This window comes from Tachyglossus aculeatus, chromosome 17 (assembly GCF_015852505.1).
Source record: "Tachyglossus aculeatus isolate mTacAcu1 chromosome 17, mTacAcu1.pri, whole genome shotgun sequence".
In the NCBI taxonomy this organism is placed as follows: Eukaryota; Metazoa; Chordata; class Mammalia; order Monotremata; family Tachyglossidae; genus Tachyglossus; species Tachyglossus aculeatus.
This window is the reverse complement of record NC_052082.1, coordinates 53,356,626-53,370,587: the sequence shown is the minus strand read 5'-3', so window position 1 is coordinate 53,370,587 and position 13,962 is coordinate 53,356,626. Positions and strand designations below refer to the sequence as shown.

The 13,962-nt window shown below is 63.4% G+C and overlaps 2 protein-coding genes across 2 annotated transcripts in view; one reads left to right on the top strand and one right to left on the bottom strand.

Annotated features, from left to right (window-relative positions):
- The window catches only part of SMG6 (SMG6 nonsense mediated mRNA decay factor), a 193,929-nt gene extending 186,711 nt beyond the window's left edge, over positions 1-7,218 (top strand). Inside the window, exon 19 of the mRNA XM_038759125.1 lies at positions 6,373-7,218. Coding sequence (XP_038615053.1) covers positions 6,373-6,503 — 131 coding nt within the window. The 3' untranslated portion in view covers positions 6,504-7,218. The remainder of the gene's footprint in view (positions 1-6,372) is intronic.
- A 2,394-nt stretch (positions 7,219-9,612) lies between these two features.
- Positions 9,613-13,746, bottom strand: HIC1 (HIC ZBTB transcriptional repressor 1). The gene is given in 3 exon segments (XM_038759365.1): positions 9,613-11,681; positions 11,683-11,995; positions 13,657-13,746. Coding segments are annotated over 2 exon segments (2,343 nt in total). The 5' UTR covers positions 11,976-11,995; positions 13,657-13,746; the 3' UTR covers positions 9,613-9,631.
- Between the last annotated feature and the right edge of the window lie 216 nt (positions 13,747-13,962).

Below are 13,962 nucleotides of genomic sequence, written 5' to 3'. Positions count from 1 at the left end.
TGAGCCGAATCTCATCTTGTTGTCTTCTGCCCACAGAGGTCCCTCTGGGCCATTTTTCTTCCGTAGAGGGAATTTCCAGTCACCCCCCAAGTTGAGAATCACACACCGAACTAACCAGTGCTCTAATAACTCCAGAGTCTTGTTCCCATCAACTTGTCCGTAGGGTCTGTTTGTGCACCTTCCACCTCTCCGCTTCTGCGGGGGGTGCCTCTCACTCTTTATTTCACCATTTTTTTTGTGTTGATTCTCAGGGGACGGGAGTGTCCAGTGTCGCCTGGCACATAATAAGCACTTAGCAAATACCGCAGTTATTATTCTTGTGCCCATTCTAGAGACCTGCTTCGGCCTCCAACCTCTCTGCCCTAACTGGATTTCTCCATTCCCTGGCTCCCTAGATTCCCTTAGGGCCGTGACCTGGGATACCATTTCTTCTTTGGAGAAGCAGCGTGGCTCAGTGGAAAGAGCCTGGGCTTTGGAGTCAGAGGCCATGGGTTCAAATTCCGACTCTGCCACTTGTCAGCTATGTGACTTTGGGCAAGTCACTTCACTTCTCTGGGCCTCAGTGACCTCCACTGTAAAATGGGGATGAAGACTGTGAGCCCCACGTGGGACAACCTGATCACCTTGTAACCCCCCCCCCCCGGTGCTTAGAACAGTGCTTTGCACATAGTAAGCGCTTAATAAATGCCATCATTATTATTATTTATTATTATTTCCCCAGCCTAATCCAAGCTACCCATTGTCACAACTCCCACATCGGCCCGTTAGCTTCCCATCCTCTGGCTTCCATCACTCTCTCTCCGTAGACACCTTCCCCTTTCTGAGTGCTAACTTCTCCAAGCCGAAGCTGGAGTTTCTCTGAAGTGATCGGTTGGGTATCCAGAGATGGGGAGGCCCCTAAAATTTAATAGCAGTAATTGTGGTATTTGTTAAGTGCTCACTATGTGCCAAGCGCTGTACTAAGCACTAGGGTAGATGCAAGATAATCAGCCCTCACTTGGGGCTTACAGTACAAGTAAGAGAGAGAACAGGTACTTCCTGCCGTATATTTATGAGACCGTTAGGAATGTACAGCTTAGGAAAGAGTCAGCAGGGGAGATGGTGGCATCTCCTTTCCAGGAGGTCTTTTAAGAAGGAGGCCTGTGCCAGCTGTTTGGGCTGGGGGCCTGGGCATTCTGCCTGCAGGCCGGGGAACGGGCCGATCCCAACCAAACCATCCATCAGCCCACCACAGGTTTCCAGCCGGTATCGTCTTCCCCAGCTCTTCTCCATCCTGAACAGCACCCCAGCAGAGACTAACCTAGCAGCCCTGTATTTTGAGTAAACTACAGACCTGCACTCTGGTTTTTCTTTTCGAGTCCATCTAATTTCCTTCAGGCCTGGTGGGCCCCATTGACCTAGGGCTTCTGCGCAGGTTTTTGTGCAGGGCAGCCACTCGGTCTTTTACCATCTGTCGCCTCCAGTGAGCACCCGAAAGCTGTTCTTGGCTGGGTTTTGGTTCTTCCTCTTTTCACTCCCTTGGTCCCTCCAACTGCCCCCAATCAGTGCTCTTTATTGAGCACTTACCGTGCACAGAGCGCTGTACTACGGGCTTGGGAAAGTACGAAATAACACTCGGTAAGATGTCTTATTTTTTTTTTTGTCTGTCTCCCTCTTCTAGACTGTGAGCCCGTTGTTGGGTAGGGACCGTCCCTATATGTTGCCCATTTGTACTTCCCAAGCGCTTAGTACAGTGCTCTGCACACAGTAAGCGCTCAATAAATACGATCGAATGAATGAATGAATATGTTCCTTGTCATAGCCACAGTCACGAGGCATGGCTGTTCTTGCAAGGAGACTGTCCTTCGAGTCCCTCCTGGACCTGTCTGTTTTTATTAATAATAATAATAGCGATAATTGTGTTTGTTAAGCACTTACTGTATGCCAAGCCTCATATAAAGTGCTGGGGTAGGTAGACTATAATCCAATCAGCATGGCCTAGCGGATAGAGCACAGGCCTAGGAGTCAGAAGAAGCTGGGTTCAAATCCCATCTCTGCCACTTGTCTGCTGTGTGGCCTTGGACAAGTCACTCTCTTCTCTGTGCCTCAGTTTCCTCATCTGTAAAATGGGGATTAAGACTGTGAGCCCCAGGCGGGACATGGACTGTGTCCAATATAACTTGTGTCTACCCCAGGACTTAATACCTAGTTAGCACTTAAGAAATAACCATTTAAAAAAAACTCACACCATCCCTGTCCCACGTGGGACTCACAATTCAAGTTCGAGAAGTGGGTACCTTTCCCCAGCCTGTGACTTTCGCCCAAGGAGTAAGGACGTTTCCCAACAATTTGCCTGACCCCTTGCTTTTGTGCACCAAGCCCGAGCTCAGGCTAGCCCACCGGGATAGAAGGAAATCCCAGCAGGCCAGCCCAGGCTGGGTCCCGTGTGACTCCATTAATCCCTTCTCACCCACCAGGAGCTGCTCCTTCCTTGCTCAGGGGGGTTAGGAGCGGCCCCTCCAGCTGCCCACCCGCGGCGTTCACGCCAGCACTTCCCAGGAAGTGTTTCATAGCCCGTCCGACCCAACGCAGGCATTTCAGGCTGTGACCTTCCATCTCCCAGACCATAGCCCCTCCTGAACACCTGTTTTATTCGGACTGATCAGAAAGCATCTGGGGAGGCCAGAGCTCTGCCCAACTCCCCCAGGGAGGCTGCCCTGCTAGGAGGCCCATGGCAGGCTGCCCGTAGGTCATGGGGTAGAGTCCTGGGGCTGGGAGGTCTGGCCTGACTTGGCCTTCTAACCCAAATGACCCCATTGCCTTTGGCGTTGTTGGGCTCCCATGTCTGTCTGTCTGTCTGTCTGTCTGTCTGTCTGTCTGTCTGTCTGTCTCTCTTTCCCCCTCTCTCCCCCTCCCGTCCCCGACACCTCACTCTTTATGATATTTCTCATGCTCTTACAATGTGCCAGACACTGTACTAAGCATCGGGGTAGATACAAGGTAATCAGATTGGACCCAGTCCCTGTCCCACATGGGGCTCCCAGTTTTAATCCCCATTTTATAGATAAGGAAACCGAGGCCCAGAGAGGTGAAGTGACACACAACTGTCAGCTGTGTGACTTTGGGCAAGTCACTTAACTTCTCTGCGCCTCAGTGACCTCTTCTGTAAAATGGGGATTAAAACTGTGAGCCCCCCGTGGGACAACCGGATCACCTTGTAAACTCCCCAGTGCTTAGAACCATGCTTTGCACATAGTAAGCGCTTAACAAATACCATCATTATTATTATTATTTCCCTAGGTTACCCAGCAGTCACGTGGCAGAGCCGGGATTAGAACACAGGTCATTCTGCTTCCCAGGCCCTGGCTCTAGCCACTGGGCCACGCTGCTCCACGCTCACCCCTGATGGGCTTGTTGCCACCCAAGGCGACCACGACCGCAATCCCGCTGGCACCGCGAGGCCATCCCAAACGGGATTACATCAGCGGCCGCGGGGATAATCAAACCCCATTTGTCAGTAGGAATTCTTAGCAGATTAACTTGTCAGATTCACCGAGAAACCGTCACCAAATGTTTACTTGTAAACGATGTTGAATTTTAGAATCGTGTGGATTATGGCGGATGGGGCCTGACAAGATGACAGCCTCTGGTTTCTAACAAAGTGCAGTTACCAGTGTCAAAACAGAGGATGTTTATTGTTAAAAATGGCTCAAACTATCCGCAGGAACCCCTCCGCACCCCCTTGCCAACAACTCTGGACCTGGCCAGCCATCCCAGGCCCCAAGGCGCTCCCTGCCTGGGTCCCAAGGTCTTTCTCTCTGTCTGTCTTTCAGTCTGTCTGGGCAGGCTTACTTATTCTGGCCCTGCCACAGCCCAGCCACAAAGCCACCCCGGGCCTGGAGGCCAGGAAACCCACTCACCCGAGGCCGAGCTCTGGGCGGCAGAAAGGCAAGGCCCCAAACTGTGGCCGGGAAGACCTGTGTGGCCTACGTCCTTGGGGCCCCCCGAGAGCACCGCTTTTCTGCAGCCCCATCGGTGCCTTGCAGAGCTAAGAAGATTTCAGCATCCACACCCTCTCACCACTGCCTCATCCCGCTCTGATCACACTTAACACAGCTCCTTGCTGTCTCTCACACACGGCCCCCTGCTCATCACACCCCACTCAACCACTCACATACGCTCCTTCCCCCCGCCAACCCTCAGTACCTCCACCCCCGTCACATCCCCGGGGCACAACCCTCATCCCCCCTTTCCCGGAGGCGGGGACTGCCCTTGCCAGCCCTCATTTTGCCCCCGAGTTGGCTGGGCAAAAGCTGCAGAGTTCAGACCTGAGCGTGGGCAACGCACCTTCTTCCCCGGCGGGCACAGAGGAGGTGAGCCCCGCAGGTCATTTCCTGTGTCTGCCTGCCCAACCTCCGGCAGGAAGCACCTTGACCTAGAGCTGGTTGGGGTGTTCTCAGATCTTTGCAGGATCAGAACCCCAGTTACCTCCCTTCAGCTCACATCGTCTCCCCACTTCACCCCTCCAGGCCAGTTGAGGGCTTTCTCTCCGGAGGGCCCCAGAGCCCCATCATTCTCCTCCCCTTCCCTCGCCCGGCTTCCTGACCCCAGATTAGGGGGGCCTTTTCTCTCCCCCATCTTTTGCCGGCATGACCCAGAGGGGTACAGGGTGGGGAAGAGGCCCCCACCCGATCCCTTGATCAATAGACTATCAATGAATCAACTTGTGTGTGTGTGTGTGTGTGTGTGTGTGTGTGTGTGTTTTTAATGGTATTTGTTAAGCTCTAGAAGGGAGAGGAAGGCAGCTAGGTGTGTAAGGAACAAGAGACGTGGTAACACGGTGCGCAGGCCAGAGGCTCAGAAGGGAAGCGAGAATCCAAACCACTGAGGGTCGGGCGGGGGTGGCCTCTGAGCCCCCTCTGCCCCAGCAGGCAGGCAGGCAAGCAAAGCGGACAGGACCGAGCCCCGTTTGGGCCGTCGTACCACAATCTCGCCCTTGTCCTGGATCCCTGACATGTGAGCCGAGCTGGACCAGAAATGGCCTTCCAGGCACAGCAGCCCCAGAGGCTTTGGGGAGTTAGGTCCGGCGATCCAGAAGGCTACCCCTCAGGCACAAGTCAGTTGTGACTCTGTCGAGGGCAGGGACAACGTCTCTTCCTTTAATTGTAATCTCCCAAATGCCTAGTACAATGCTCTGACAGTGGGCCCTCAGTAAATACCCTCAAATGAACAAATGACTGAATGAATGAACACGCACATGCCGGCAGACAGTGCCCTCCAGGAGTGACACCCAGCCCCTTTCCAGCTGGGCATCAGCCTTCTCTCTGATCTCCCATCCTCTTGTCTGTCCGCACTTCAATCCATACTTCACGCCGCTGCCCGGATTGTCTTTGTCCAGAAACGCTCTGGGCATGTTACTCCCCTTCTCAAAAATCTCCAGTGGCTACCAATCAATCTGCGCATCAGGCAGAAACTCCTCACCCTGGGCTTCAAGGCTGTCCATCACCTCGCCCCCTCCTACCTCACATCCCTTCTCTCCTTCTACAGTCCACCCCGCACCCTCCGTTCCTCTGCCGCTAACCTCCTCACCGTACCTCGTTCTTGCCTGTCCCGCCATCGACCCTCGGCCCACGTCATCCCCCGGGCCTGGAATGCCCTCCCTCTGCCCATTCGCCAAACTAGCTCTCTTCCTCCCTTCAAGGCCCTACTGAGAGCTCACCTCCTCCAGGAGGTCTTCCCAGACTGAGCCCCTTCCTTCCTCTCCCCCTCGTCCCCCTCTCCATCCCCCCATCTTACCTCCTTCCCTTCCCCACAGCACCTGTATATATGTGTATATGTTTGTACATATTTATTACTCTATTTTACTTGTACATATCTATTCTATTTATTTTATTTTGTTAGTATGTTTGGTTTTGTTCTCTGTCTCCCCCTTCTAGACTGTGAGCCCACTGTTGGGTAGGGACTGTCTCTATATGTTGCCAACTTGTACTTCCCAAGCGCTCAGTACAGTGCTCTGCACACAGTAAGCGCTCAATAAATACGATTGATTGATTGATTGGGCAGTGCTCCAGCCCCCAGTCCTCTCCACCATGCCCACGACTTCCCTGTTCTGCAACGAGGGAGAGGAGGTTGGAGGTGGTGGGGGAAAACCGAGAGCAGTTTAAACCCAGCCAGGGGCCCTGGGGAGCAAGAGCCCTCTCGGCCACCCGGCCACAAATCCCCCTTCCAGAAGAGAACCCAGGAAACCAACCCAACGCCTGCCCAAACCTGGCATCGACTCACCCTCCCGCACCCCCTAGGCCGGCATCCCTCCCTCCCCGTCCTCTCCCCACCGGGCCACCCTTGCCCACCGCTCCCCTCCCACGCTCACCCGCCTCGTTCCTGTCCTTCCAGATGAACCGATCCGGCTGCTGCGGGAGGTGGTGCTGCTGACGGACGACCGGAACCTGCGGGTGAAGGCCCTGACCCGCAACGTGCCAGTGCGGGACATCCCGGCCTTCCTCAAGTGGGCACAGGTGGGGTGAGGTAGCCGCTCCCTCCTCCCCCCGGGGGAGCCACCCCCGCTGGAACCGTCCACGTCAGGCCGCTGGGCACAGAGTGTGCGGCGTGGGAGGGGCCCGCGCCCCCTCGCCACCAACCCCTCCCAGAAAATAAACCATCCTGTTCCAACCCGCCGCCATGGCCGTGCTGTGGGGGAGCCTCTCTGCCCCAGCCAGAGCCATCCCTCGGGGGTGGGCCCGGAGTCGGGCCTCCCCTCCGGCGGCAGAGATCATCTAGTAGGGAGGTTTGCTGGTCGCGCAGAGCCGGGGTCCCGGCCCCGCTCTTGGCCTCTCTCCCTCCCTCCCCCCCCCACCCCTAGTCTGCCTATGCCAGGCAGGGGAGAAACCTTCACCCCTCTAGGGCCTTGGCTGCCCTCAGGGATGCGCCGTGTGTTGGGGCTCGAGTCGGATGCAAGTGAAATTGGAAACGGGTGGTACACCGTCTGACCCGGGGCTACGTTATGCCCCTCGCTGTGCTGTGGAGAGATGCCTGAGGCCTCTCTTGTCTCCCCTGGGCCTCATTCCCTGCCCCCCTTTCCTTCCTGTCCCCTCCTCTCCCCCCCCCCAGGCCTTGTTCTACCCACGGCCTCGGTCCCACTAAGCTTTTTCTGCCTCCCCACCGGGCTGGGTCAGGACCGCTTTCCACTTCTTGCTTACTCCCTCCCGAGGGCCCACTTGTTTGGGCAGCGGATAAGGGTAAGGGGCGGGGGGGGTGGGGGGAGGGAAGTTATCCACCAGGAAGCCCAAGAAAAAGGTTATTTAGCCCCGTAAAGTAGTATCTGCCATGACTACCACAGTCCTGTTCCTAGTCCTCTTCCTTCTCCTCCTCACCACCCACTCCTCTCCTCCTACCTCTGCTGTGCCCTTTGCCTCCGTCACCCCCGTTTCCCCCTTGTTCCCACCCTTGTCACTTCCACATCCTCCCTTCTCCTCAGTTCTCTTTCCTCCCTTCTCTTTCATCCCTCAGCCCTCTCTCCCTTTCTCCAGCTTCTCTGCCCTTCCTCTCTTCCCTTTCCCTTTCTCTCCCTCTCTCTCCCCCTTCCCTGCCAGCCCTTTTTGTCAGCTTTCCCTTTCCCCTCCCTTCTCTTCCCAGACCTCCCAGCCTCCCTCCCTCTGGATCAGAGGGACAAGAAAGCAGCCTACTCCCAGAGGCCCCGACCTTTCTAGAGAAGTTGGCCCTAGCTGTGCAGATCCCTCAGAGTAGGGGTGGATGTCGAGGCCCATGATCGGGTTTTCCCCGAATCTCTAAGACTGCCCCCGACCCCCTTGAAAACCCTGCCCGTGGAGCCCCCTGGTCACTGGCTTCTTTGCCGCCGGCTGCAGGGAAGAGGAGTGGCCAGTGTCCTGGGCCCGAGCCACAGCCAGGGCCCGCCGCCTCTGGGCCCAGCTTCCTCTTGTAAACTCCGCTCTTGTCGTCTAGTAGGTCCCGGAAGGTGGAGGGGCTGGGGGCGGTTTAGGGGCTGCCAGGCCCGAAGGAGGAGAGAGAGGGAGGGAGGGAGGGAGGGATGGATGGATGGCGACGGCCTTTTGTGACCTTACAAGAATGCCACCCCCTCCTCCCCAGCCTCCAACCCTACCAGGACGAGGGGCAGCTGCTTCCACACAACTTAGGGAGGGGTTTGGGCAGCCCAAAGCCAAGAACACAAGGCTGGCCAAGGGAGCGGGGAGATTGGGATGGGGGGGGGGGGGGGACACAGAGCCCTCCCCCACCCACAGGCCAGCAGCAGGTCCCTAGCAGTCTGCAGGGGAAGGAGAAGCCGTTGAAGGGGCAGAGCGAACCAGAGTGAGGAGTAAACGGGACGGAACCCCGGGGGCCCGCCGGGGCCCGCTCCCGGCTGGAGCTGAGAAACCGGACCCGGGGGAGGCTGGGGGTGTTTTGGTTTGCCCCCTAAGGACACATGTGTCCACGAGCCCCCCTCTCCCAAGTCACACCATCTCCCCCCTCTTAGGGGGCCCGGGCTCGGGGGTACCCCGCCCAGCCAGGTCTGTGACAGATGGTTATTTTGTTGTCGTTTGCTCAATAAATTTTTAGTTCCAAACCCTCCCAGAGTCCCGGCTCCTCTGTGATTCTGACAGTGCCCGGCGGGCCGCGGGGAGGTTGGCGGCGGGGGGGAATTCCCCAAGCCCATCTCCGGCCCAGAGTTGGGCAGAGCCACAGGGTCCGCCCGACCCAGGTTCTGGGGCCTCCGGGCATATGGACCCCCTCTCACCCCATCTCCCGCCCACCCCGTGCCCGCGGAGCCGAGAGTGGCAGAGGCCGGACCCGTCCTTGGTTATTGCTTTATTGCTGTTTGGTTCGAGTATAGAAAATGGATAGGGCTCGTGTGGAGCCTGTGTACACAGTAAGAAATATACAAACCCGAGACAAGAGGGGAGGGGAGGAGTGGGGAGGGAGCGAGATACGGCAACCCCCGGCCCGGCCCAGGCCCAGGCCCAGGCCCGAGGACCTACCGGGCGCATGCAATAAATACCGCCCCGGGCCCCCGGGCCCGGCTGGGCCCCGGCGGGGAGAAAGGAGGACCAGGAGAAGGAGAGGGGAACCAGGAGGAGGAGGAGAGGAGAGGGGAGTGGGGCGGGAGGACCGAGGGAATTCTCCCCCCCACCCCCCATCCCCATCCCCGGGCTCCGCGGCCCCCCGGGCTCCGCGGGGCGGCGGCCGCTGCCGTTTGTGCAAAATGAGGAACTTCACATTATCGGTCCCCGGGCGGGACGCGGCACCCGGGAATCCGGGAGCCCGGGAGCCCGGGAGCCGGGAACCGGGACCGGCCCCGGGGCCATTCACAGTGAGGACGGGAGCGGGCGGCGGGGCCGGGGTTAGGGGCAGGGGGCCGGCCGGAGGGGCCGCAGGAAGAGGCGCGGCGGAGGCGGGCGGGGAGAGGAGGGAGGGGGCTCCTTTGGTCGAAGCTGTTCTTATCAAAAATAGAAATTTCCCTGCCGCCGTCCCGCTCCCGCCGGGCTGAAAGGCACGAAGCGGTTCCCGGAGGCCCGGAGGAAGAGTCGGGCGGGGGTCGTCGGCGGCGGCGTTGGTGCTGGCGGTTGTCCTCTCCCCCCGGGAGGGGGGGGAGGAGGAGGAGGAGGAGGAGGAGGAGGGTGCAGTGCATTCCCCGGCTCCCCTAGGTGGGGGAGAAGCGGTCAATGGTCCTGCCGTCGGGGCCCGCGGCCAGGTGGGCGGTCTGTCCGAGGACGTCGGCCGCCTTGTCGGGGCTGAGGCCCAGCTGCTCGGCCGTGAACTTGGCCAGCGGGTAGAGGCTGTCCAGGGCCGCCTTGGGGTCGTGCAGGAAGTGCGTGGTCTGGGCCAGCAGCTCGGCCGCCGCCGCCGCCTTGTCCTGCTGCTTCAGGCCCAGCTGCTCGGCCGTCAGGCGGGCCACGGCGTAGACGCCGTCGGGGAAGTCCAGCTTGGCCTTGCCGTCGGGCCCGCCCAGGGCGGCCAGCCCCGCCGCGCCGGGCCCGACCCCGACCCCGACCCCGACCCCGACCCCGGCCACGGCGTGCATCTTCATGTGGCTGATGAGGTTGCGCTGCTGGGCGAACTTGCCCCCGCAGACCTGGCACTCGTAGGGCTTCTCGCCCGAGTGGATGCGCATGTGCTCGGTGAGGCGGTACTGGCGGGTGAAGCGCATCCCGCACGCGTCGCAGGCGAAGGGCTTGAGGCCCAGGTGGCTGCGCATGTGGCGGGTCATGGTGCCGCGCTGCGTGAACTTCTTCCCGCAGATGGTGCAGGGGTAGGGCCGGGTCAGCCAGTGGGTCTTCTCGTGCTGCCGCAGCGTGGCCGGGTCCTTGTAGCTCTTGTCGCACGAGGCGCAGCGGTAAGGCCGCAGCAGGTCGCCCAGGCCCGGGGGCCCCGCCGCCTTGTCGCCGGCCCCGCCGAAGGGAGGCCCCAGCCCGGCCCCGGCGACGCCCCCGCCGCCGCCGCCCCCGCCGCCCCCCGACGGCTCCGGGGCCTCGCCGCGCCCGTACAGCGCCGCCTCCTCCTCCTCCACGTGGGCCTCCACGTGCGCGTTGAGCTGCTCCGAGCTGGGGAAGCCCTTGCCGCACGGGATGCACACGTACAGGTTGTCGCCGAAGCTCTCGGGCTCGCCGTAGGCCAGGTGGGCGCAGTGGTAGCGGTCCAGGTGGGCCCCGGCCGGGCTGGGCCCGTCGCTGCTGCCCGTCTCCTCGCTGCTGCTCTTGTAGTCGTCCGCGTCGACGCCGGGCCCGTCCAGGCCTCCGGGGAACCGCGACGACGGCGGTGGCAGCGGCGGAGGAGGAGGAGGAATGGGCAGAGGGGGATGCAGGCCCATCGGGGAGCCGGGCCCCGGCTCGCCGCCGTCCCCCGGCGACCCGCAGCCCGCGCGGTCCCCCGGCGACCCGCAGCTGCCCCGGTCCCGCTCGTCCCCGTAGCTGCCCAGCCCCGGCTCGTGCTTCATCCAGCGGTAGAGCAGCGCCGAGCCGTCGGGCCGGACGGGAGGGTCGGGGCTGCAGCAGCCGCCGCCGCCGCCCCCGCCGCGGAACGGATCCGGGGGCCCGCCGGGCTCCTCCAGCTTCTGGAAGGGCAAGGGCGGCAGGCCCGACGGAGGAGGAGGAGGAGGAGGAGGCGGCGGCTCCTTGTAGGCCCCGGGGCCCGGGGGGCTGTCGTGGCGCGGCGGCGGGTCCCCTCGGTCCCCTCGGTCCCCTCGGTCCCGGTCCCCCGGGTGCAGGCGGTCGGGGCCCGGCGGGCTCTTCTTGGACAGGTCCAGGCCGCACAGAGGGGAGCAGCGGCGCTCGGGCGCGCACAGCGCGGGGGGAGGCGGCGGCGGCGGCGGCGGGGCCGGGCCCGAGGCGTACAACTCTGCGCAGTGCGTGTTGAGCGGAGGGTCGCCGGGCGGCGGCGGGATGGGCGGGATGGGCGGCGGCGGGATGGGCGGCGGCGGCGGCGGGTCCCCGGCGGGCGGGGCGCCCGGGTAGCAGGCCTGGATGACGGGCGTGGCGGCGCGCAGGCCCCGGCCCGGCCGCCCGAAGGGCAAGTAGCCCCCGCCGGATCCCGCGGCGCCTCCTCCTCCGCCGCCGCCGCCGCCTCCCCCCCTCAGCTGGCAGTACTTGCCGTGCCGCTTCAGGCGCTTCTTACACAGCGACACCAGGTCCGGGATCTGCAGGTAGCTGGCGGCGGCCAGGACGGCGCCCAGGCCGGGCTCGGCCCCCGGCCCCCCCCCCCGGGGCCGCCCCCTCGGCGCCGTCCGCCAGCCGGCCCGTGTAGATGAAGTCCAGCACCAGGCGGAACACGGCGGGGCTGACCATGTCATGGTCCAGGTTGAGGAGGTTGTCGTGCACCACCAGGGACTTGAGGTAGGCGCTGCTGGCCGCCAGCACGTTCTTGTGGGCCCGGAACAGCGCGTTCTGCACCACGATGATCACGTCGCACAGGAAGCCCTTGGTCCGCTGGCTGTTCAGCTGCAGGAGCAGCTGCCTCGAGTGGCCCGGAGCCTCCATCGCGTCCAGCATCGTCTGCCCTGCGCTCCCACCTGCGAGACACGCACACAACCGCACACCACAAACGCAAGCGTGGGCCCACACGGTCGGAGAGGCGCCCCGCGGGCCCACCCCAGCCTGGGGGGGCGGGGAACCCCCCCAACTCGGCCCCTCCCTCCCCAACTCCCCTCCCTCCTCTTCCTACCCCCTCCTAAGTGGGGAGTCCCCGACTCTCAGGCCCACCCCGCCTGGGGGGTGTCCCCCCTCAACCCAGAGTCAGAGTGGGCCGAGGATGGGCGGAGGATTGCGGGGAGGGGGATCCTCCTCCTCCAGGACCGCTTGGTGCGGGTCTGGGGATGGGGAGGAAACCCCGTCCCGCCCCGCGCCGGGCCCGGGCCTGGGCCTAACAGGGAGCCGGTCCTGGGCCCGGAGCGGCGGGCAGGCCCGAGGCCCAAAGCCCCACGGCAGATCCGCCTTCCCGAAGAGAAAGTCTGCGACGGGAAAAAGCGGGGCCGCCTCGGGAGCAGTTACCCGAAATGGGGAAATGATCCGCCTCGGGAAAAATCATCCAAGTCGGGGGTCGGGGGCCGGAGCGGGGAGACACCCGCTTTGCGAAAAACAGGCCGCTCCGGGAAGGGAAAGAAACGATCCAGTTCGCGGGGGGGACAAATCCGATTTGCGAAAAAGAGGCCGCTCCGGGAAAACTCGAGTCCGGTTTGGGAGAGCCCGAGAAGCGGTGTGGGGGGTCGGGGGGCCGGCGGGATGGGATGGGAGGCGCGGGCCGGGGGGCGGTGGGGACCCCGCGGGCCCGGCCGGAGCGGAGCGGAGCGGCCGCCTTGCAGGGTAGAGCACGAAGGCCGGCTCCTGGGGCGGAGAGGGCGTTATATCGGGGCAGGGGCCGGGGGCAGGAAGCAGGTGGGGGGAGGCTCCCGCAGCTCCCGGGGGAGGGCCGGGGGGCAGCGCCCTGGGCACGGCAGGCAGGGCCCCGCCGGCGCGGGCTGGTCGCCTCTCTCTCTCTCCCTCCGGCCTCCTCTCCGGGCCCCGCCGCCCTGGGCCCGACCCAGCTCCGTCGGGATCCCCGGCCGGACTCGTTGCTCGGAAAAACTCGGGCAAAACTTTCTCAACTCCAGAGCGGCGGGGGACGCGGGCTCGCTCTGCCCCATCCAGGCCCCGAAGCCCGGCGGGGGGCGGGAGGGACCGCGCTGCTGCCCCCGGCCCCCCACCCCAGCCCGGCTGCCAACGCCAACCGGGCCATCTGGCCCCGGCCCTCCGGCCAGCGGCCCCCCGGAGCCCCCGGCCCGTTACCTGCGGCCCCAGCTCTGGCCGGACTCCCCTCCCCGGGACGGCGGCGGCGGTGGCGGCTGTGTCCCGGCCCCTCCCGCCCGCCCCGCTGCCAGGCGCCACTCTGTGCCAGGTCAGTTCCCGCTGCCAGCTCCGCCCGGCGCTGCCCCCTTTCCTCCTCCTCCTCCTCCTCCTCCTCCTCCTTCCTCCTCCTCCTCCTCCTCCTGCGTCCCGCCCCCCTTCCCCCTTCTCGTGTGCGGGCAGAGCCGGGGCCCCGCTCCGCTGACCCCCCGGTGACCCCGGGCGTCGGGCCGGCCGATGGGGAGCCCCCGAGCCGGACGGGAGGCCTCGCCGCTCTCCAGCGGGACAGGGGGGGAGGGGGGGGGAGGGGGAGGGGGACGGGCGGGCCCGCAGCCCCGGCGCTGGCACCCACCTGGGGGGCATGTCGGAAGCCCCGGGCCCGGCTGCCGGCGGGTCCGGGGGGAGAGGTGCCCAAGCTCCGCCCGCCGGTGGGTCGGTCTGTCGGTCGGTGGGTCTGTGGGTCGGTCTGTCGGTCGGTGGGGCCGGTGGATCCGTCCGCTCCGCGTCCCGGCCGCGTCTCTGCCCCGCCACCCGCGCCGCACACTCTTATCTGCCGCCGCCGCCGCCGCCGCCGCCGCCGGCGGCCTCGGCCCCGGCCCGGCCCGGACTCGGATCCTGCGCCGCCGGCGACACCTGGCGGCCGCGGAGCCGCGCTGCA